This window comes from Rhinatrema bivittatum, chromosome 4, assembly GCF_901001135.1.
Source record: "Rhinatrema bivittatum chromosome 4, aRhiBiv1.1, whole genome shotgun sequence".
In the NCBI taxonomy this organism is placed as follows: domain Eukaryota; kingdom Metazoa; phylum Chordata; class Amphibia; order Gymnophiona; family Rhinatrematidae; genus Rhinatrema; species Rhinatrema bivittatum.
In genome coordinates this window covers 486838529-486859792 of record NC_042618.1, presented here as the reverse complement: position 1 = coordinate 486859792, position 21264 = coordinate 486838529, and the positions used below count along the sequence as shown (strand labels likewise).

The window sequence follows — 21264 nt, the reverse complement described above, 5'->3', positions numbered from 1 at the left end:
TAGAGACCTGCGGAGCCGGCGCATGCGATCCCTCCTGTTCCGGGATTATAGAGACCTGCGCCGCCGCCTTCTGCTTCCTCCTGCAGCTCGGCCCCGGGCGCACTTTGCACTAAAGACCTACAGCTTAATCTTAATCCAGCCTTAGACATCTTGTTATATGTAAACCGATGCGATATATCAAATGGAAGGTCGGTATAGAAAAATAAATAAATCTGCCAACGCCTTGCTCTGAAAATGCCGAAGGACAGTGAGCAAAGCTGGACCCGCTTTATCTCACAGGCCCGCAGCTACTCCACCTCCAAGATTAATGTAAAAAGACAAAGAGTGAGAGTGGCCTCCTTGACTCTAAGAAAATAATTCTTTTTAAAATTATTTTATACAGGGCTCAGTTTATTTTGACTTCCAAAGTAGGAGCGTCCTTTCACTTCCTAAACTCTACCTGACATCTGCCCTACTCTCAGGTGCTGCCACTACCTTATAAAATAATATTTTTAACAGATGAAAAGGCCTTGTTTATTACAGTTTCTCTCTATTTCTTGCCCTGAGGCGTAGATTCAATGGTAGTGTGTAACAAAGGAGGGTTCATGTAGGAAATGTCCAATACGCTTAATTCCGGCACACCCCACCTCTCTTCCTCCCCACCTCACCCCTTTCCCTTCCCCAATAAGCACTGGTTTATTCATTCAGCATAACCTAACACATTAAGGGGTAGATTTTTTAAAATATCCACATGCTACACATCACGCATGGACACACGATTTTATAACATGCACGCCGGTGCTTGCATGTTATAAAATTGGGGGCAGCACACACCTGGTACATTTTTGTAACTTTCGCACAGCAAAGCATTGCTGCTTTCCCCAGTTCCCTCCCAGTCCGCTCCAATCAAATGGATTGATCTCCCCCAAATGTTGCTTTGCATTAAACTTCACAAGCAGAGTGATTTTTCCTTATTGCATGAAAATTTGTTCCCAATCTTATCCTCACCTCCTGTGTCTTCAACAACCATTAGCACACTGACAATGGATGGTTTAAGAACATAAGAACATAAGAAAATGCCATACTGGGTCAGACCAAGGGTCCATGAAGCCCAGCATCCTGTTTCCAACAGTGGCCAATCCAGGCCATAAGAACCTGGCAAGTACCCAAAAACTAAGTCTATTCCATGTTACCATTGCTAATGGCAGTGGCTATTCTCTAAGTGAACTTAATAGCAGGTAATGGACTTCTCCTCCAAGAACTTATCCAATCCTTTTTTAAACCCAGCTATACTAACTGCACTAACCACATCCTCTGGTAATAAATTCCAGAGTTTAATTGTGCATTGAGTAAAAAAGAACTTTCTCCGATTAGTTTTAAATGTGCCCCATGCTAACTTCATGGAGTGCCCCCTAGTCTTAATAAAATAACTAGTGTGTGTCTGTCTCCAAACTATGAGCCTGACTGGTGGTCCCTCTCGGGATCTTCCCCCGGGGGCATGGTCATCTGCCACTGGCCCAAGGATCCACCCACAACTATCCCAAACAATAACAGTAACAACTGCTCTGTATGCACAGCTTCAATGTCAGTTACAAATAAAATTGTCCTTAAGACTGGTTATACAATTTTTTTGAAATACATAACCTCCTACCTGTCTAAAATGGTCATTTATTTGATCCGCTGACCCTGCAATTTGCTATATATTGGAAAGACCAAGCGTCTTTTGAAGACTCGGATGATCGCACATCAATCTAACATCAAGCATTCCCAGGTTGACGAACCTCTGGTCTCACATTGTATTGCACATAACATCAGATTGCTCTTTCTGTGCGATTGATCATGTACCTGAACATTGGTGCAGTGGCGGCGATCGAGAATTACAACTCTTAAAATCTGAACAGCGATGGATATACAGGCTTGGCACCATCAGTCCTAAGGGTCTTAATACAGATCTTGATTTAAATATGTTTTTGGGATAAAAGACTCTTGCCACAATAACATTGTTTCTCTATGGGTTTGATCTCTTTGACAGCTTATTTGTTTCATGAACTCTCTATGTATAATTTGCATTTTCAATTGACATCATTGTCTGACATCATAAATGCCTGAGTATTTAATGAGACGTTCACGTCTACCTCGCTTCATCTTTTCCTATGGAAAAGGGTAAACAGTGGAGTGCCTCAGGGATCTGTACTTGGACAGGTGCTTTTCAATATATATATAAATGATCTGGAAAGGAATACGACGAGTGAGGTTATCAAATTTCCGGATGATACAAAATTATTCAGAGTAGTTAAATCACAAGCAGACTGTGATACATTACAGGAAGACCTTGCAAGACTGGAAGATTGGGCATCCAAATGGCAGATGAAATTTAATGTGGACAAGTGCAAGGTGTTGCATATAGGGAAAAATAACCCTTGCTGTAGTTACACAATGTTAGGTTCCATATTAGGAGCTACCACCCAGGAAAAAGATCTAGGCATCATAGTGGATAATACATTTAAATCGTCAGCTCAGTGTGCTGCAGCAGTCAAAAAAGCAAATAGAATGTAAGGAATTATTAGGAAGGGAATGGTTAATAGAACGGAAAATGTCATAATGCCTCTATCGCTCCATGGTGAGACCGCACCTTGAATACTGTGTACGATTCTGGTCGTCGCATCTCAAAAAAGATATAATTGTGATGGAGAAGGTACAGAGAAGGGCAACCAAAATGATAAAGGGAATGGAACAGCTCCCCTATGAAGAAAGGCTGAAGAGGTTAGGGCTGTTCAGCTTGGAGAAGAGACAGCTGAGGGGGGATATGATAGAGGTCTTTAAGATCATGAGAGCTCTTGAACGAGTAGATGTGAATCGGTTATTTACACTTTCGAATAATAGAAGGACTAGGGGGCATTCCATGAAGTTAGCAAGTAGCACATTTAAGACTAATCAGAGAAAGTTTTTTTCACACAATGCACAATTAAGCTCTGGAATTTGTTGCCAGAGGATGAGGTTAGTGCAGTTAGTGTAGCTGGGTTCAAAAAAGGTTTGGATAAGTTCTTGGAGGAGAAGTCCATTAACAGCTATTAAGTTTACTTAGGGAATAGCCACTGCTATTAATTGCATCAGTAGCATGGGCTCTTCTTAGTGGTTGGGTAATTGCCAGGTTTGGCCTCTGTTGGAAACAGGATGCTGGGCTTGATGGACCCTTGGTCTGACCCAGCATGGCAATTTCTTATGTTCTTATGTTCTCCAGTGTCAGGGAAGCGGGGAGAGAGCCAGAGGAGAAAACAATCTAAGAGCTTACCTTACAGTGCCAAAACCTGGGCCCTTCTGACTTTAATTTTTTTTTTTAAAGTTCATTAAAACTTTCTTAAAATCAAGACATAAACCAGGCTCCTAAGGATTCTCCCGGTCCTCCCCCAGGGAGAGTGAGCCAGGACCCTCGGTATCATCCTGGGCACAGATCTTACAGGGTCCCTGACCCTCTGCTCGCCTGCCTCTGCTACCAGAGGGTATGGTCCCACCAGGACCTGCCAACCCCCTGGGAGGCTAGAAGAAAATCTATTCCTCTTTATCCCTAACTCAGACTGCAGGATTTTGCACTTCCACCATCTGCTGGAGTCTGGGAAATACTGATAGACTTCAGGTGACACCTTAGGATATAGGGCAGGTCAGTCAAAACTTCTCTGTCTCCATCTGCTGGAGGGGAGGCAAAACCCAGGAGTCTGTATTGATCTGGGTTCGTACAGTGAGCAAGGGGGTAATATGTATGGGGCGGCAGTTACTACGATTAACTTGCTGGATAGAGTGGATGGACTACGTGGGTCTTTATCTGCCATTATTACTGTGCTAGAAACATTACCTCTCTAGCATGTCCCAAAGAGACTGACAAACAATACCGGGATACTTGAAATCTTTTTTTTTTTTTGCCAAAATTATTTTTAAATTTTAGCTAGTATTTCTTCATTTTGGCTAGGTGGCAGGTAGTATACACTCACTGCTATGCTTTTATCCGTCAGGCATGAAAATTCTATCCATAAGGATTCTATAGTTCATTTTGTTTCCTACAGATTTTAATCATAGAAACAGTACTGGCGGCAGAAAAGGACCAAATATTCCATCCAATCTGCCCAGCAAGCTTAAGATAGTAACTGCCGCTCATGCAGATATTCCCAAGCCTTGTGATAATCCATACCCATTTCTGCTAGTAACATTTTTTTACCAGGTGTGGAATGAGGGAGTAGCCTAGTGGTTAGGGCAGCAAGCTATGAACCAGGAGACCAGGGTTCAAGTCCTACTATCATTCCTTGTGACCTTGGGCAAGTCACTTTATCCTCCATTGCCTCAGGTATAAACTTACAGGGTCGTTTATCGACTCACATTATAGCGTTTTTACATGCGAAAAACACCTTAATGCATGCGAACAGCACCATAACACATGGTACAATGCAAATGTTTAAAAGGGGAGGGATTGGGGAGGAGTCGGGGGTGGGATTTTTGTAAGAGGGGGTTAGCTTCTCAAAGTGTGAAGGCATAACACATATTGCACAGTTTTAATGCCGAAAATAACACCTTTTTCAATAGCGTTAAGCGGTGTGATGTCATGCGATATGCCCATAACACAATTTGTGATTTTTTCGCAGATCCTTTTGGGCATTTTTAGGCTGGGGAAGGGCCTGAGATGTGGGAGGGGAAAGAAGAGAGCCTATGGGGTTGGCACCATAGTAAGCAGCTATTTATGCTACTAGAGCAGACCCACCTAGTAACTCGAGGTGAGGTTTAGGTAGTAGTGTAGGGGTTAGGGGCCACTTTTACATGCAGAGTGAGACATTTGAACAGAACAGTGCACTCTTGTGAAGAGTTGATGTCGTTCGGAGTGAGGAAACACACAATGATGAGATTTGTACAATGTTCTCTCAACCTAGCTTGATGGACTCTACCAGGGTAACATCAAGCTAAGTTGAGAGAAGACTGTACAAATCTCATTGTTGTGTGAGATTCCTCTCTCCGAAGGACATCAACTCTTCACAAGAGTGCACTGTTCTGTTCAAATGTCTTCCTCTGCATGTAAAGGTGGCCCCTAACCCCTACACTATTACCTAAACCTCACCTCGAGTTACTAGGTGGGCCTCTTATAGTAGCATAAATAGTTAACTAGTTCAAGGGCCTTGTAGATACAAAGCACTAAGATAACCTATTTATCCCAATGTGTGTTAACCATAAAACACACCCCTTTTCCTCTCATGCGATATTGATAAATCTAAGCCTTAGATTGTAACCCTCTGGAGATAGGAAAATAACTACAGTACCTGAATGCAATCTGCTTTGAAGTGCTGAAAAAAGTGCAAAAAGCGAAATATAAAAATCTAAATAAATACTGGGTGATGAGCTTTCTTGAAATTCAGACAGTGCTGCTTGATGTGCTTTGCTTATGCACTTGGCCATAGAAGCAGTCTGGCACTTTTTCCCTTATATCTACATATCAGTACTTCAGACCGTAGAAGTAGGGGCCCTCTTGGTTGCTATCTAAATCCAATTCCCCTCCCCCCCTGCCATTGAAGCAGGCAGCAATGTTGCAGTTGCATTAAAAGCATCAAGGTTTGCCAATTAAAGAACTAATCCAATTCATGATCGTGGTGCTACTTAAGCTCAAGTAGGGGTCTGGGCTGGAATATCTTAAAAACAATTGGTTAAGCCCTATGCCCCTAATAGGAATTTTCTTTCTGCACAGAGCTATTTTTCTAATTCCAACAGTTAAAGAGCTGCATACAGTGGGCTGAAGGAAAAGAGCAATTTTAATAATGGATCCTGAATAATGGAACTCTGCCTTGTTGGATATTAGGCTGGAGTCCAATTATCTGGCCCTCAGAAAGAGTGAAGGCTTGGCTATTTCCAATGAGGGCTGCTAATGTCAATGACAGATTTAGATTTTATTTAGATGTTTTTTATATTCCGTTTTCACTCTTTTTTCATCACTTCAAAGCAGATTACATTCAGGTACTGTAGGTTTAGAGATAGTGGTCCTGTTTATCCATCTAAGATATGTAACGGGTTTTAAAGCTACACTGATTTTACTGATTGTTTTAATAGTATGTTATTTTAAGATATTATTTAATTTGTGTATTTTGATATATGGTTGCGCACTGCTCCGGCCAGCATTCTGATATCTAAAAGTTGGAAATAACACCTTTGGAGGAATGCAAGGGTGGGCGTCTACTACCATGCAGGTCTTACGCACATATGTTATTCCATGACTGCTGACTCACTTATGCACACAAAGGAAATCACGATTCCAGGTACAAGCTGAAGATGAGCATCTACAATGCCTACAAAGAACACATTTGTCCCTTCACTATTCTCCTAAAGGACTTGGCCCACCTTGTTTAGTCTACTTTTGGAAAGCAGAACTACTGGCAGAAAGTCTGTATTGTTTATAGATACTGATTTTCCAGGGAAAAGAGGCGAGTTCCATTTTACCTTGAAAATCCCAAGGTCTATTCATCATTCTAGCTACAAATAATATTTCCAGGAACTAGAAAAGATGACATAAGGAAATGCATGCCAACTTTCACAAATAATCGTTACCCATGAATTCCCCTCAACTTCCCTTTTCATACATACTATTAGCTCTATTTAAGGGGGATCATGCGAAACAAAAGTCTGCACTAGAAAGGGCTATCCATGTCTGAAGTTTTGCCATTCTGGTTTTGAATATAACATGGATCCTGATACCCTATTATTTGAAAAAGGAAGGAGATAAAAACAGACCAGATTCCTGCTGGTTTTGATCTCTTCTTTTTTCCATTTACCCCATAAAAAATTAGTAAAATAATAAGATGGCTGGTTCCATATTATTAAAAGCATAGGAAGATGTCTATTTTGGTCAGCCTCCTGTATGTCTAAAGTGCCATAAAAACAGAAATACAAGCGATCACATTTAACGCAGAAACACAAAACGCAATCACAAAAAAATATGTTTGAGCTTCTGGTTATGGAGTTACCTAAGCGCAGAAACGATACCACAGACCTCACTGTAAAATATCACACGCCCAACTTTCGACAGTTTTAATCTTGTGCAGAATTTACAGCTGCAGCTAATAAATACAAATTGTTTGAAACGCCAGAAAGGAAGCGGCGTCCACCTGGGAAATAGTGACAACATGTTTATTCCAGACCAGTCCTTGGGATCTCAGCGCGATACCCGTACCCAGGAAAGCCTTGTTGGGATGAAAGTTTACGCCTCAATTACAGCCGAGGTCAGACACAGTTCCTCGGAGACTCCGAGCGTTGTTGCCCCAGGGGTCTCCCAGTCCCCGGGCTCGCTGTCTCTGGAGTCGGTATCGGTGCTCCCCTCCTCGGGAAGCCGACGCTCCTCCGGCTTCCCCCGCTTCTTCAGAGATTCCCGGCGGCGTTGCCTCTTCTTGCGCTTCCGTGCCGTGCGCTCCTCCGCCTGCTGCCGCCGTTCGGTCGCGCGCTGCTGCTCCTCCGCCTGCTGCCTGTGCTCCAGCGCTCGCTGCTCGAGCTCCTGCTGCCGCTGGTACTCGCGCCGCCGCAAGTGCCGGTACACGTGGAATTCGCCACTGCCGGCACCCGCGCTCGAGCCCATCACATCACGCACAAACTCGGGGGGCGCACGCGACTTCGGCAGTCCGGGTCTCTCAGGTACCGGTGCCGGTCGCTCCGGGTTCCTCATCAGCCTCTCCAACTTCAGGCGCTGCTCTTCCACCGCATTGCGCGGGATCACCAACGGCTGAGCCTCCTTCCCAGCCCGCGGGGCCTTCGGACAACTTAAGGCCCTACTCGCAGCCATCTTCCCGTAGCAACGTACCGCGTGACCTATCACACAGACGTAGAGCGTCACTGTGCAGAACGCGGTGACGTAATACGCAAACGCCGATAGACACTTGCGTAACGTTTCCTACACTATAGATATGCATAAAAAAAAGTCCTCATGGACGTCAATAAAACGCGCCACGCAGGCCGCATCGCGCGTGCAAGCTATTAACCGGGTTTGCACGTGGAGAGGGTAATTAATGGTCTGATAACCGATAACTGGCAGTCGAACTATGGAGGTTCTGAGCCAGGCTCTTGGAGACTTTACTCCCCAGCAGCTTGTGGCTCCTGTAGATACAGTGCAGGTAAGAAGTTGGGTAGAAAACTAGGAAATGAAAGGGGTTCGACTCGAGAAATATTAGAAATATTTCTGCATGGAGAGGATGGATTATGCATGAAATAGCCTTCCGTGGTGATGGTGTAACGAGCAAAAGTAATGCTTCAAGAAAGCAACGGATAAACACAAGATTTTCAGTTATCAAAAGTGAAAGAAACCCAGAGATTAACTGAGATCTATGGTACTGCCGAAGAAAGCGAGTTAGGAAACTAAATGGGTGATTTGGTCATTATCCTCTGTTAAATTCTCTGTGTTTGGGGTTTATCTAATAACGCATTAAAATTGTTAAATTTGTGTTTTAAACTGTGGTTGAATGCACTATTCACTACCCTAATGAGAAGTAGATATAATAGCTAGGTTGACCTAAACCAGACCGAATTAATGTGGTTATGATCTGTTTTATCTTCTGCTGTTTGCGCTAACTGGTCCAGAGATGTGGGCCTATGTAACGTAGATAGAAAGGATCTGGTGTGGGCAAGTGGGGGGGGTGAATTGAGTACGAATGCAAAGGCTTTCTGGCTGCCTCTCTTCCCCCCCCCCATCCTAGAGACTGCTAATTTTGTTATATTATTGAACCCTCCCTTGAATATAGTGAAGACTGCCCATCTTCAGAAATCCCTGACCCACCTGTATTCCCTCTCTCTAAAAAGGGGGAGGCAACAAGAGGGGGAGATAGGATTTTAGACAATGCTGGGGCTGTCGTGGTACATGTGGGCACCAGCGACATAGGAAAATGTGGGAGGGAGGTTCTGGAAGCCAAATTTAGGCTCTTAGGTAGAAAGCTTAAATCCAGAACCTCCAGGGTAGCATTCTCTGAAATGCTCCCTGTTCCACACGCAGGTCACCAGAGGCAGGCAGAGCTCCAGAGTCTCAATGCGTGGATGAGACGATGGTGTAAGGAAGAGGGATTCAGTTTTGTTAGGAACTGGGGAACCTTTTGGAGAAGGGGGAGTCTCTTCCGAAGGGATGGGCTGCACCTTAACCAGGGTGGAACCAGACTGCTGGCGCTAACCTTTAAAAAGGAGAGAGAGCAGCTTTTAAACTAGAACAAAGGGGAAAGCCGACAGTCGCTCAGCAGCGCATGGTTCGGAGAGAGGTATCTTCAAAGGATACTAAGGGGCATCCCGACAATGAGGTTCCAATAATAAGAAAAGTAGTCCAAGTGCCTGTAACTAAAAACTCACCTGAGCTAAAAAATTCTAACTTATCCCTATCAATTAAAAAGCAGAATGAAAATACAAACAAAAACCAAACTTTGAAATGTTTGTATGCTAATGCCAGAAGTCTAAGAAGTAAGATGGGAGAATTAGAATGTATAGCAGTGAATGATGACATAGACTTAATTGGCATCTCAGAGACATGGTGGAAAGAGGATAACCAATGGGACAGTGCTATACCGGGGTACAAATTATATCGCAGTAACAGAGAGGAGCACCCGGGAGGCGAAACATGGGGAAAGGGGTGTACTCATCATGTGTATAGTTCCCAGTACACCTGAGGTTGTGTTCATAAACAGTAGAGCAGGTTCCCTGAATCCTTTTCTCAGCCTCCATAGGGCACAGCTGGTGAATCGCATGGACTGGCTGCTCTTGCTGTGGTCACAACAAGGTAAAGTCCTGTTAAAGCATGGGGGGGTTACCTGGGGCATTTATGCTTATAGTCCCTGCAGTAAGAAGGATGTGCCCCAGGGAGAGCCACCACCTTGTTGTAAATCTTATACAGGTGAACAGTCATGTTTAGTTCATGGTCAAAACATTCATGCACAAAGTCCCATCGTGCAGACAGACAGATGATACTTCACCACACAATAGTAACCCTTTTGTAGGTGATGGTCATCGTATCTGTGCAGTTTGCCCAGAGAAGGAAAAGCAGGGTCATGTCCGTTTCAGTAGCCTCGTGAGAGAGTTCTGTGTCCCGGAGCTTCCTGCTGTTGTAGTACTGTAAGCCTCTTTTTACAGTGAGAAAGGTGTACCCGGGTAAGGTGTCCTTCTAACTTTACTGCAGAATGTGAGGTTAAAAGTACCTGATAAAGTCCCCTCCACCTGGGGGTCAAGGAGTTCTTCTGTCGGAAAATCTTTAGAAAAACAAAATCACCTGGTTGCACACTCTCAGTGGATGCAGGGTACACTGGAGGAAAAGATGCTCTTACTTTCTGCCAGTGTGAAGTCAAAACTTTGCAGCATAAACAAATAATGGTTAAGATATACTTCTTGTGAAAATATGAGAGCAGTGGAGGGTTTTGGCATTAGACCAATAGCCATTGGTCGTCTAGTGACTATTTCAAATGGAGTAGGCCCTGTCTTGGAATGGGGTGATGCCCGCAATGTCATTAGAGCTAAAGGGAGAGCTCGTAGCCAGGTTAAGTGAGCTGCAGCCATGATAATACCCAGCTTAGTTTTTAGCCTGCCATTGAATTTCTCTATAAGGGCAGAGGCTGGAGGTCTGTAAGGGGTGTGGAACCTGAAAGAGATGCCTAACGCCTTACTTAATGACTATGTCATTCACAAAGTGTGTCCCCTGATCACTATCAATTGATTCTGGGATTCCATATCTTGGAATAAATTCTTTCAGTAAAACCTTAGCTATAGAGATTGTGTCTGCCTTTATTACTGGAAAAGTTTCTCATCCTGAGAAGCTGCAAATCATTGTTAGTACATACGTGTAAGGCAATTCGATAAAATCAACCTGGATTTGCCAAAAAAAAAAAAGGACCCAGGGAGCGCTTTAGGTGTGCAGGAGTAATGACCAAACCCTTGGAGGCCTTGTACAAATTACATTGCATATACTGAGAATATATGGTAATAGCCAGAGCCCTGGCTGCTGAAACCAGTCCCCACCAGTGGTGAAAGAACATAACCATTATGAGATGCCTGATGAAGAGAAAGTAAAATATGGGGCAATATATGTCGGGGGTGGGGGGGTGGGGCCACTACGTCGTCATTTGGGCCGAATCATTTGATCTTGTTCCTGATTTTGGATAGTGGCCCCTCCTTTTGCCCACAACTTCCAATAATCCTTATCTTGCACCTGCCACTGAATCAAATTTTTAATATTAAAGTCTTTGTTTTCTCTATGTGGTGTATGTGTTAGCAAAAGGCATCCTGTAATTCCCACAGTATTGTTGGTCAGAGCTGCATGCTTGGCTGTTTTATCTTGCCAAGTTATTCTCGTTGGATACAGTTGAATCTTCCTTGCTATGCTGCACATTTAACTGCTGCCAGCTCAAGAGGCAACAAGATAGCTTCTAGCAAAACTTTTAACAAAGGACCCATTCTTAATCATTTCTCCATTTGTTGTGAAAAATCCTCTCATTTTCCATAATGCTCCATAAGTGAGACATAATCCCCTTCCTCTAAAACAAGCCCGAATGAGGGCTACCAATTCTGCTGTCTGTGCTGGTCGTGCATGAGTGAGAGATCCAGCTTCCAACACTTCCCACTGGGTACATACAGCGTATCCAACCTCCAGGTAACCTTTATCATTATGGAGAGCAGAGCCATCTACAAAATAAACTGTCAGCATTAGAAAGAGGGATACTTTTTTAAGCCTACCCGGGGCTGTAATTCATACTCCATCAGTACTGCACAATCATGGTCTGGAATCTCTAAATCAATTATTTATAATAACATGGTAGCGGGGGTGAGAGCAGAACAGTGATGAAAGATAATATTCCTTGACTGTAAAAGGAGGTGATACTTTGTCATGCGTTCCAATGTTATTACCTGAGTCCTTGCATTATGTAAAACTGTGAACAAAGCGTAATATTTTATCTATAATTGACATACTTGAAGTTTACCTTTTAATACTTTAAGACCTAATGAATGCAGGAAACACATCTCTACTTCAATATGGCCTAGGCAAAATTGGGTGAGACAATACAAAAAGAACATTAACAAACTAAAGTATCTTAACTTTCTGGGATAACTGTCAGGTGAGGTAGAATGTATGGGACTATAAATGTTGTAAGTCATGGTTAATTCTGAATCCTCATTTTTGTGTGATTAACTCTAGACACTACATTACCACATCATAGTTTTATTCTTCTAATGCTAACTTAGTTGGGAGTTTATTAAATCTGCAGCTCCTTTACTCTTTTCTTTCGCATATAAATCACTATAATGACAAATATTAAGAAACATTTCTAACCATAGTTTATTTTCCAGCCCTGGTTACAAAGAAGGTGTCTGTAAGTTTGGAACCCATATGCTGATACATGTGTTGTGCACCGCTCATATAATATCAAATATCAAATCTAAAACCTTTAAAGCATAACAAACAGTACCAGTTGGGTTTACCCAGCCTGCCTTTTTGCTAAAGGTACAGCCTGCAGCTTTCTTAGTTCTCTATAAATCCATGCAGCTGCTGTACTGTTTGTAATCTTGCTTTCCCTTGTTGCTAATTGGCAACCTTGCTTAGTAATCTCTTGTGCTGCAAAGTCTGCAAATGTAAAAGAGATTCTCCAGTAGCTGAAACAAAGCCTTTACTATTCCATTGTCTTAAGTGTAACGTGAAGCAGTGAAAACTGTCAGGGGAACTAGAGCACAATTCATGAATTCTGCTCCCTGTGAAACATTTCTGATGGTAGTGAGAACTGTTTACATCTAAGCAGCAGCAGATCCTGGGTTTGATTTTGTACAGGACTCAGCTGTAAACCTAAAAAATCTGTCTATTAGGGGTTCCTTAGATATAACAACCTTATTAGGTAGGGGCAGCCCAGTTATTCCGTATGGGGAATTGGGTATGCTCCCTTTAGAAGGATCTGAAGAAAATTAAATGTGGAATTAATTGTAATTGTCTAATTCCTGGTACATGTGCTGCATATGTCACAATCCTTAATTCACAATTTAAAAACCCAAACATACCAGAGAAATAAGTTATGGGGGTTAAATTGTCATGCTGAGAAGCAGCCACTGCCTATCCTTCAGACCCGTAAATCAATCTCATAACTTAAATCAACATGAACCAAACTAGGTGTTTTCAATACAAAATGCAATATATCTCCTATGTCTGCTGTAAAGTCTTTTAAGTTTATTGTTTACAAACTCAATAGCTTATTAACTTCTAACCAAATTCAATGTTAGCCAGCCAGAGAAAGCTGACGAAACCAATCTTTCTGAAAGAATCTACTAAATTAAATCACTTACTTTTCCCCACAACTTTGATTCCTCAGCAGTTTGCTTATATTTTTCAAAAGTAAAGTAAACCAGTTCTCCCCCACCGTGTCCTACTGTGCTTATGAATTGCCTGGAGCTTTACCTGCTAACTCAGTTAACTCTCCAGCTCCCAGTGCTCTTTCAAGTGCTGAAATTGCCATAACAATTGAAATGCATTATACTACAGCAGAAATCAGACATAAATAAAAAACCAGATTGCAAGCTACACTTTCCCTTTTTTATGTTCCTCTAATAATCCCTCTGCCTCGCAAGCAGGGCAAGGGCTTTAAACCATAGGCTAACTGGCATTGTTGTTAAATTGTCTTGCATAGTTTTTTCCAGTACACATTTATTAACATATATACAGATAAATAATTCACAATCACTTTAAATAAGTTCTCCTTAAGTAAAAATAGTCTACAATGGGCGCCCACAAAGTAGATCAAAAGAAATAGTGCATTTGGCCAAAAATAAATTTTTCAAACCAATCTACCATAGCAGAAATTCTGTTAATTGCCGTAACTTTTCTAAAGGTACCTTCAGCTGGACATACCCCCTTAGTGGCATGATGCCATTTAAACATATATCGGACTGATTCTGGTCCATATTTTTTCCAGATATAATGAGCAAGGGTTTTTAATGGTGGTTCTTGTATTTGTTTGCTGGGTAAATCTCCCATTTTTTTTTTCTTAAGTAGCAATCCTTTGTCGGATTACAGACACTCTCCTCTTGTATCACAAATACTCCATGTATGCAAGATTTCCCAAGAAATCAAGATTCCCTTTGCTATCCCCTGATATCCCGTTTACATTTTGTATGGTCTAATTTTATTGTATTTTTGTCCCCGTTTTTCACTTTTTTTTTAATATCATAAGCAGGGGTGCACTTTCCATACTTATCCTAGCCTTTTCCTAGGCTATATTCCCAGGGAATTTGTCTTCCTGTATCCCAGTCCTAGACTTTCCCAGAGAATTCGTCTCCCTGATTTTGGTCTGCCTAGACTGTCCCAGCCTATTTACCTTAGGCTGTATATCCAGGGATTTCACCTCCCTGTATTTTACCGGGCCCGGTATTTAGTTCCAGAAGCCTAGCGCCCTATCTGTTAGCTGCTGGCTCTACTGCCCTGCGCCCTGTCAACTGGTTTAAATCCTTCCTTCAAGACAGATTCTATAAAGTTAAGATCAACAACAAAGAATCCCAACCGATTAGTACAAATCTAGGCGTCCCCCAAGGATCCTCCTTATCTCTGACCTTATTCAACATTTACTTGCTCCCTCTCTGTAATCTACTGTCTAAGCTAAATCTAACCCACTACCTATATGCGGACGATGTCCAAATCCTCATTCCAATTACCATATCTCTCCAAGAAACCCTTCATTTTTGGAATTCATGCTTCCTTTCCATTTCCAATCTCCTTGCTGATCTCTGCCTAATTCTAAATGCCAACAAAACAGAATTCCTCCTAATCACCCAAGATGGCAACTACCAACTCTCCAACACTCAACTTCAGGCAGCACCCCCTCTATCTCCCCGGGTCAGAAATCTAGGAGTCTTCATGGATGACCAACTGAATTTCAAAAGCTTCATCAATAACACCGTGAAAGAATGCTTCTTCAAACTCCAAGTCTTAAAAAGACTCAGACCCTTACTCCACCCCCAAGATTTGAGATCAATTTTGCAAGCAATCATATTCTCAAAAATTGATTACTGCAATTCTCTTTTACTTGGGCTCCCAGCTATTGCCCTAAAACCTCTACAAATGCTCCAAAATGCCACCGCTAGGATTCTAACTAAAGCCAAAAAAAGGGAACACATTACGCCAATTCTAAAGAATCTCCATTGGCTCCCTATAAAATATAGAATCCTCTACAAAACACTCTCTACCATCCATAAATCTATCTACAAAACATCACACCTTGACCTCAGGATACCTTTGCAACTACACTCATCCTCCCGTCCACTGAGATCTGCACATAAAGGTTCGCTAAAAATACCTCCATTCAAAATATCTTCCAACAAAAGAGCCTTCTCCACAGCAGGTCCTAACCAATGGAACTCTCTCCCCGCAGACCTTAGGCTCGAACAGTGCCCCATCACATTCAAAAAAAGACTCTCAACCTGGCTTTTCACACAAGCCTACACCTGAACTGATCTTTTATATCACTTTTCCTTCCTGGTTAATGATCTCTTTATCCCACATTGCTTAATAATCCTTGATTTAATCTGAATTTCCCTCCTGCCAATCTTCAACCACTTGTTACATGATTAACCTAATTTATAGGAATTCTGCTAGTTAAAATTGTATATATTGTATATTGTATAAGTTATTATTTAATCAATTCAATGTTGTCCAAGTTCCATAGTTTCCCTGTTCTCTGTAAGACATTCGAGTTAAGTCATTTCTAAGTTCTATGTAAACCGAAGTGATTGGTAACATTGTTACCAGAACGTCGGTATATAAAAAATGTTAAATAAATAAGTAAGCAGCAAGCTTTTCAAATTGTCTGCGTAACTGGAGGCTTGCGCCCTATGCCCTGTCTGTTAAGCTGCAAGCTATTTCTAAAGCCGTGTGCCCTTAAGCTAACTGCTGTGACAGGTACCTTTGTAATGCTGAACGCTTTGATATTCATAGGAATACACAAGTCTCTTAATAACAGTGCAAAAACAATTGAGTAAGCACATTTCCCTTAAAGGTCTCCATGTGAGTGCAATACAAATGGGATCGCACAAAAACAGAGAGAAAAAAATGAGAAATACCTTCAGGGATCCTGTGTCCTGTATTCTGTTTGAATCAAGAGAGGGACGGGCTGTGCGTGTCCTGGCCCAGGTCAGCAGGCATCCTCTCCCCTGCTGTCCTGCATCAGGCCAGGCCAGCACTCCCTCCTTTGATTCCCAAACAATGCACCATCTGCGGTAAAAAAGTTTATCAAGGGCTCCAGGAAAGACAGAAACAGTGCATTTCTCATGAGCAAAAAGCATTTATTCTTATGCGCATAAGGAAGTCAGCTCATAAGCCTAAGAGACTGACTTGATTAGTGGTTGAATTGGCTAATCTTAAATACAGTTTTGCCTAGTAATTAAAACAGCACTCCTTTGATTTAAGGTCACAAGGTGAAAGGAAACATTTGCTTGCTTCTGACATTCCAAAGGGCCATGGAAAACTAACTAACCTTGAAGAACTACATTTTATGACTCTTTACTGTGGGCCTACGACTACAAACAGATACATTATTTCTTCTACTTATCTGAAGAGAGACAGTTCGAAAGAAGGCCTCAATTTACAAGCAGTGCCCCCCCCTGGAATTCCACCGCACAGATGTATACCATAAATTTTTTTTTATTATCACACTTCTCACCAAGTCCTTAATTCATATAGCAGCAGAGAACATAAGAAATTGCCATGCTGAGTCAGACCAAGGGTCCATCAAGCCCAGCATCCTGTTTCCAACAGAGGCCAAACCAGGCTACAAGAACCTGGCAATTACCCAAACACTAAGAAGATCCCATGCTACTGATGCAATTAATAGCAGTGGCTATTCCCTAAGTAAACTTGATTAATTGCAGTTAATGGACTTCTCCAAGAACTTAACATAGAAACATAGAAATGACGGCAGAAAAAGACCAATCGGCCCATCCAGTCTGCCCAGCAAGCTCCCACACTTATTTTCCCATAGTTATCTGTTTCATCTACCAGTAAGTTCAGGGCCCTTGTTGGTAACTGTTTGATTCAAATTTCCTGCCATCCCCTGTCATTGATGCAGAGAGTAATGTTGGAGTTGCATCAAAGGTGAGCATAAGGCTTAATGGTTAAGGGTAGTAACCGCCGCATCAAGCAAGTTACCCCGATGCTTGGTTACCCAGCCTGCACAGATCAATGCTTTGTTGGATGTTGTGTGAATGTAAAACCTGTTTTCCACATTTCCCCCTACCGTTGAAGCAAAGAGCAGTGCTGTATATGTATTCAAAGTGATGTATCAGGCTTAATTGGTTTAGGGTAGTAACCGCCGTAATAAGCAAGCTACCCCCACTCTTATTTGTTTACCCAGATTGTGAAGTTCAGTCCTTGTTGGTGGTTGTCTGAATACAAATCCTGTTTTCCACATTTCCCCTTGCCTTTGAGGCAGAGAGCAATGTTGGAGTTTGAAGGCTTATTGAGTAAGGGTAGTAATCATCAGGTAGCCTCCTTTCCAGTACTCCACCCCCATGGCTCTGCCCTTCATTCCCATCATTAGTAAATATAGTAAGTTTCTATAGCTATTTTGGCTCCTCTCCTCTCTCTCTCCTCTTTACTTCGTTTCAGTTCTCTACTCTTAGTGCCTCTTGTTCCCAGCCCTTCTCTTCTCCCCTTTTCTTGCCTGCTCCCCTCGCCCCACCCCCGTTAAATGTAATTTTCCTTTCTTTGAGTTAATTGTAAACCGACGTGATGTGTTCTACGAATGTCATAAGAATATAAGAACATGCCATGCTGGGTCAGACCAAGGGTCCATCAAGCCCAGCATCCTGTTTCCAACAGAGGCCAAACCTGGCAATTACCCAACCACTAAGAAGAGCCCATGCTACTGATGCAATTAATAGCAGTGGCTATTCCCTAAGTAAACATAGAAACATAGAAATGACGGCAGAAGAAGACCAAATGGCCCATCTAGTCTGCCCAGCAAGCTTCACAGATATTTTCTCTCATACTTATTTGTTTCTCTTAGCTCTTGGTTCTATTTCCCTTCCACCCCCACCTTTAATGTAGAGAGCAGTGATGGAGCTGCATCCAAGTGAAATATCTAGCTTGATTCGTTAGGGGTAGTAGCCGCCACAATAAGCAAGCTGCACCCATGCTTATGTGTTTTACCCAGACTATGTTATTAGCCCTTATTGGTTGTTTTTCTTCTCCCCTGCCGTTGAAGCAGGGAGCTATGCTGGATATGCGTGACTTATAAGTCTTCTCCCATGCCGTTGAAGCAGAGAGCCATGCTGGATGTGCATCGAAAGTGAAGTATCAGGCACATTTGGTTTGGGGTAGTAACCGCCGTAACAAGCCAGCTACTCCCCGCTTTGTGAGTGCGAACCCTCTTTTCTTCTCCCCTGCCGTTGAAGCAGAGAGCTCTGCTGGATGTGTGAAGTATCAGTTTTTCTTCTCCCCTGCCGTTGAAGCAGAGAACTTTGCTGTATATGCATTGAAAGTGAAGTATCAGGCTTATTTGATTTGGGGTAGTAACCGCCGTAACAAGCCAGCTACTCCCCTCTTTGTGAGTGTGAATCCTTTTTTCCACATTTCCTCTTGCTGTTGAAGCTTAGAGCGATGATGGAGTCACCGTAAGCCTGTGTATGTTTATTTAATAAGGGTATTGACTCCAGGCAGTAGCCATCATTCTGGCGAGTCACCCACTCTTCATTGGCAGCCTCTTGACTTTAGTGGACTTCTCCTCCAAGAACTTATCCAAACCTTTTTTGAACCCAGCTACACTAACTGCACTAACCTCATCTTCTGGCAACAAATTCCAGAGCTTTATTGTGCGTTGCGTGAAAAAGAATTTTCTCTGATTAGTCTTAAATGTGTTACTTGCTAACTTCATGGAATGCCCCCTAGTCCTTCTATTATTTGAAAGTGTAAATAACCAATTCACATCTACTCGTTCAAGACCTCTCATAATCTTAAAGACCTCGATCATATCCCCCCTCAGCCGTATCTTCTCCAAGCTTAACAGCCCTAACCTCTTCAGCCTTTCCTTCATAGGGGAGCTGTTACATCTCCTTTATCATTTTAGTTGCCCTTCTCTGTACCTTCTTCATCGCAACTATATCTTTTTTGAGATGCGGCGACCAGAATTGTACACAGTATTCAAGGTGTGGTCTCACCATGGAGCGATACAGAGGCATTATGACATTTTCCGTTTTATTAACCATACCCTTCCTAATAATTCCTAACATTCTGTTTGCTTTTTTTGACTGTGGCAGCACACTGAGCTGACTATTTTAAAGTATTATCCACTATGATGCCTAGATATTTTTCCTGGTTGGTAGCACCTAATATGGAACCTAACATTGTGTAACTATAGCAAGGGTTATTTTTCCCTATATGCAACACCTTGCACTTGTCCACATTAAATTTCATCTGCCATTTGGATGCCCAATTTTCTAGTCTTGCAAGGTCCTTCTGTAATGTTTCACAACCCACTTGTGATTTAACTACTCTGAATAATTTTGTATCATCCGCAAATTTGATAACCTCACTCGTCATATTCCTTTCCAGATCATTTATATATATATATATATATACATATAGAAAAGCACCGGTCCAAGTACAGATCCCTGAGGCACTCCACTGAGAAAATTGACCATTTAATCCTACTCTCTGTTTCCTGTCTTTTAACCAGTTTGTAATCCATGAAAGGACATCGCCTCCTATCCCATGAGGTTTTATTTTTCTTAGAAGCCTCTCATGAGGGACTTTGTCAAACGCCTTCTGAAAATCCAAATACAGTACATCTACCGGTTCACCTTTATCCACATGTTTATTAACCCCTTCAAAAACAATGAAGCAGATTTGTTAGGCAAGGCTTCCCTTGGGTAAATCCATGTTGACTGTGTTCCATATTGAAGATATTTTTGTCATACAAGTATTCAGCAGAATTTAGATATTAGGAGCTACCACCCAAGAAATAGATCTAGGCGTCTTAGTGGACAACACATTGAAATCATCGGTTCAGTGTGCTGCAGCAGTCAAAAAAGCAAACAGAATACTGGGAATTATTAGAAAGGGAATTGTTAATAAAACGGAAAATGTCATTTCCTAGCGTGTAGCAGATGGACCCAGGACCAATGGGCATAGTATACTCTTGTTAGCAGTTGGAGATGGATCATATTTCAATCTGACGTCAGCCCCTAGTACATATACCCCTGCAGGAAGTGCAGCTCTTCAGTATTTTCCGTCTCCATAGCAGTTAGGGACTATCTGCACGCTCTCAGAGTGTTAGACCAAAATTAAAGAAAAAAACCCGAAATTTAAAGAAGAAACCTACCTGAAGACGAGCCCCGCACTCCTGCGGTGATACCCTCTGGTCCCTCCCCCAGTTGAGTTTCCCAAGGTGATTTCCGTGGTCCCTTGGAGGTGAGCCTCGGTCCGGCGGCCAAATCGCGGCGAGGACTTAGCCCCCGATCTCGTGCGCGGCTGAGAGGCAGCAGGTGCACCCCCTCGAGCGTGGCAGTCAAGGTATTTGCCCTCTTCCCCCCGCAGCCGGAGACCGCCCGGAGCGAAACTGGGAAGCGCCGAAGACAAGGTAAGGTGGAAAGCTTCTACTTTAGCCCGGTCTTCGGAGATCGAGGAGGAGCACAGGTCAGCGATTGGAATCTGTGCCACCGGGTTGATCCGCCCTAGCAGGGCTAGGCCCCGGCTATTCCAGGGTCTGCCCACGTGGAGACCCTCCAAGGAGGTCGCCATATTGCCCGCATGCTCGCCGTCGCCATCGTGGCCTTGTTCGTCACGCTGCCCGCCGACCAATCCGAGTGCACAAATTAAGCTAAGCGCACAAAATTATTTGTGCGCATAACCTTAGGCGCACATACAACCTTACGCACATAAGTTACGCACACACTACAAGGCGTCCATCTACGGCTAGGCGCCCATCTGCGCGCACATGTCAGACGCAATGGAGCGCATAAGAGCTTACGCGTCCACAGAAAGGGCACCTCCGGAAACAGGAATAAAAGCTCAAGGCCTCTGCCCAGCATGCCACATCAGAGCCGCACAGAGCGAGGAAGCAGACACCCTATGCGCACACTGTGAGGAGGCCCTGGGAGATCCAGGTCGGGGCCAGTCCCACCCAGGGCCCAGTGCTAGCTCCTCAGGGGGCACCCCGGACCTAGCAGGCCCCAGTGAGTCCATCCCACAGACGGGGACCCCCAGGGAACCGGCGCCCCTCAACCTAGACCCAGCGTCGATCTCTTGGGTAGAGTTTTTTAAGGGGATTCACGCCTTTGTCA

The 21264-nt window shown here is 43.1% G+C and overlaps 2 protein-coding genes across 4 annotated transcripts in view; one reads left to right on the top strand and one right to left on the bottom strand.

Annotated features, from left to right (window-relative positions):
- Window positions 1–7001: 7001 nt before the first annotated feature.
- On the bottom strand, window positions 7002–7866 carry PRKRIP1 (PRKR interacting protein 1). The gene has a single exon (XM_029597389.1). It carries the CDS (start codon window positions 7775–7777, stop codon window positions 7202–7204), a length of 576 nt encoding a protein of 191 aa, XP_029453249.1. The 5' UTR covers window positions 7778–7866; the 3' UTR covers window positions 7002–7201.
- POLR3B (RNA polymerase III subunit B) overlaps window positions 7865–21264 on the top strand; it is a 527519-nt gene continuing 514119 nt past the window's right edge. The window contains exon 1 of one of the 3 annotated variants that reach the window (XR_003856035.1): window positions 7865–8105. Coding sequence is in view for 2 of the 3 variants with exons in the window: in XM_029597388.1 (XP_029453248.1) it covers window positions 8034–8105 (72 nt within the window). In the remaining variant the exon portion in view is untranslated. The remainder of the gene's footprint in view (window positions 8106–21264) is intronic. The other 2 variants (XM_029597388.1, XM_029597387.1) reach the window with 2 other exon arrangements.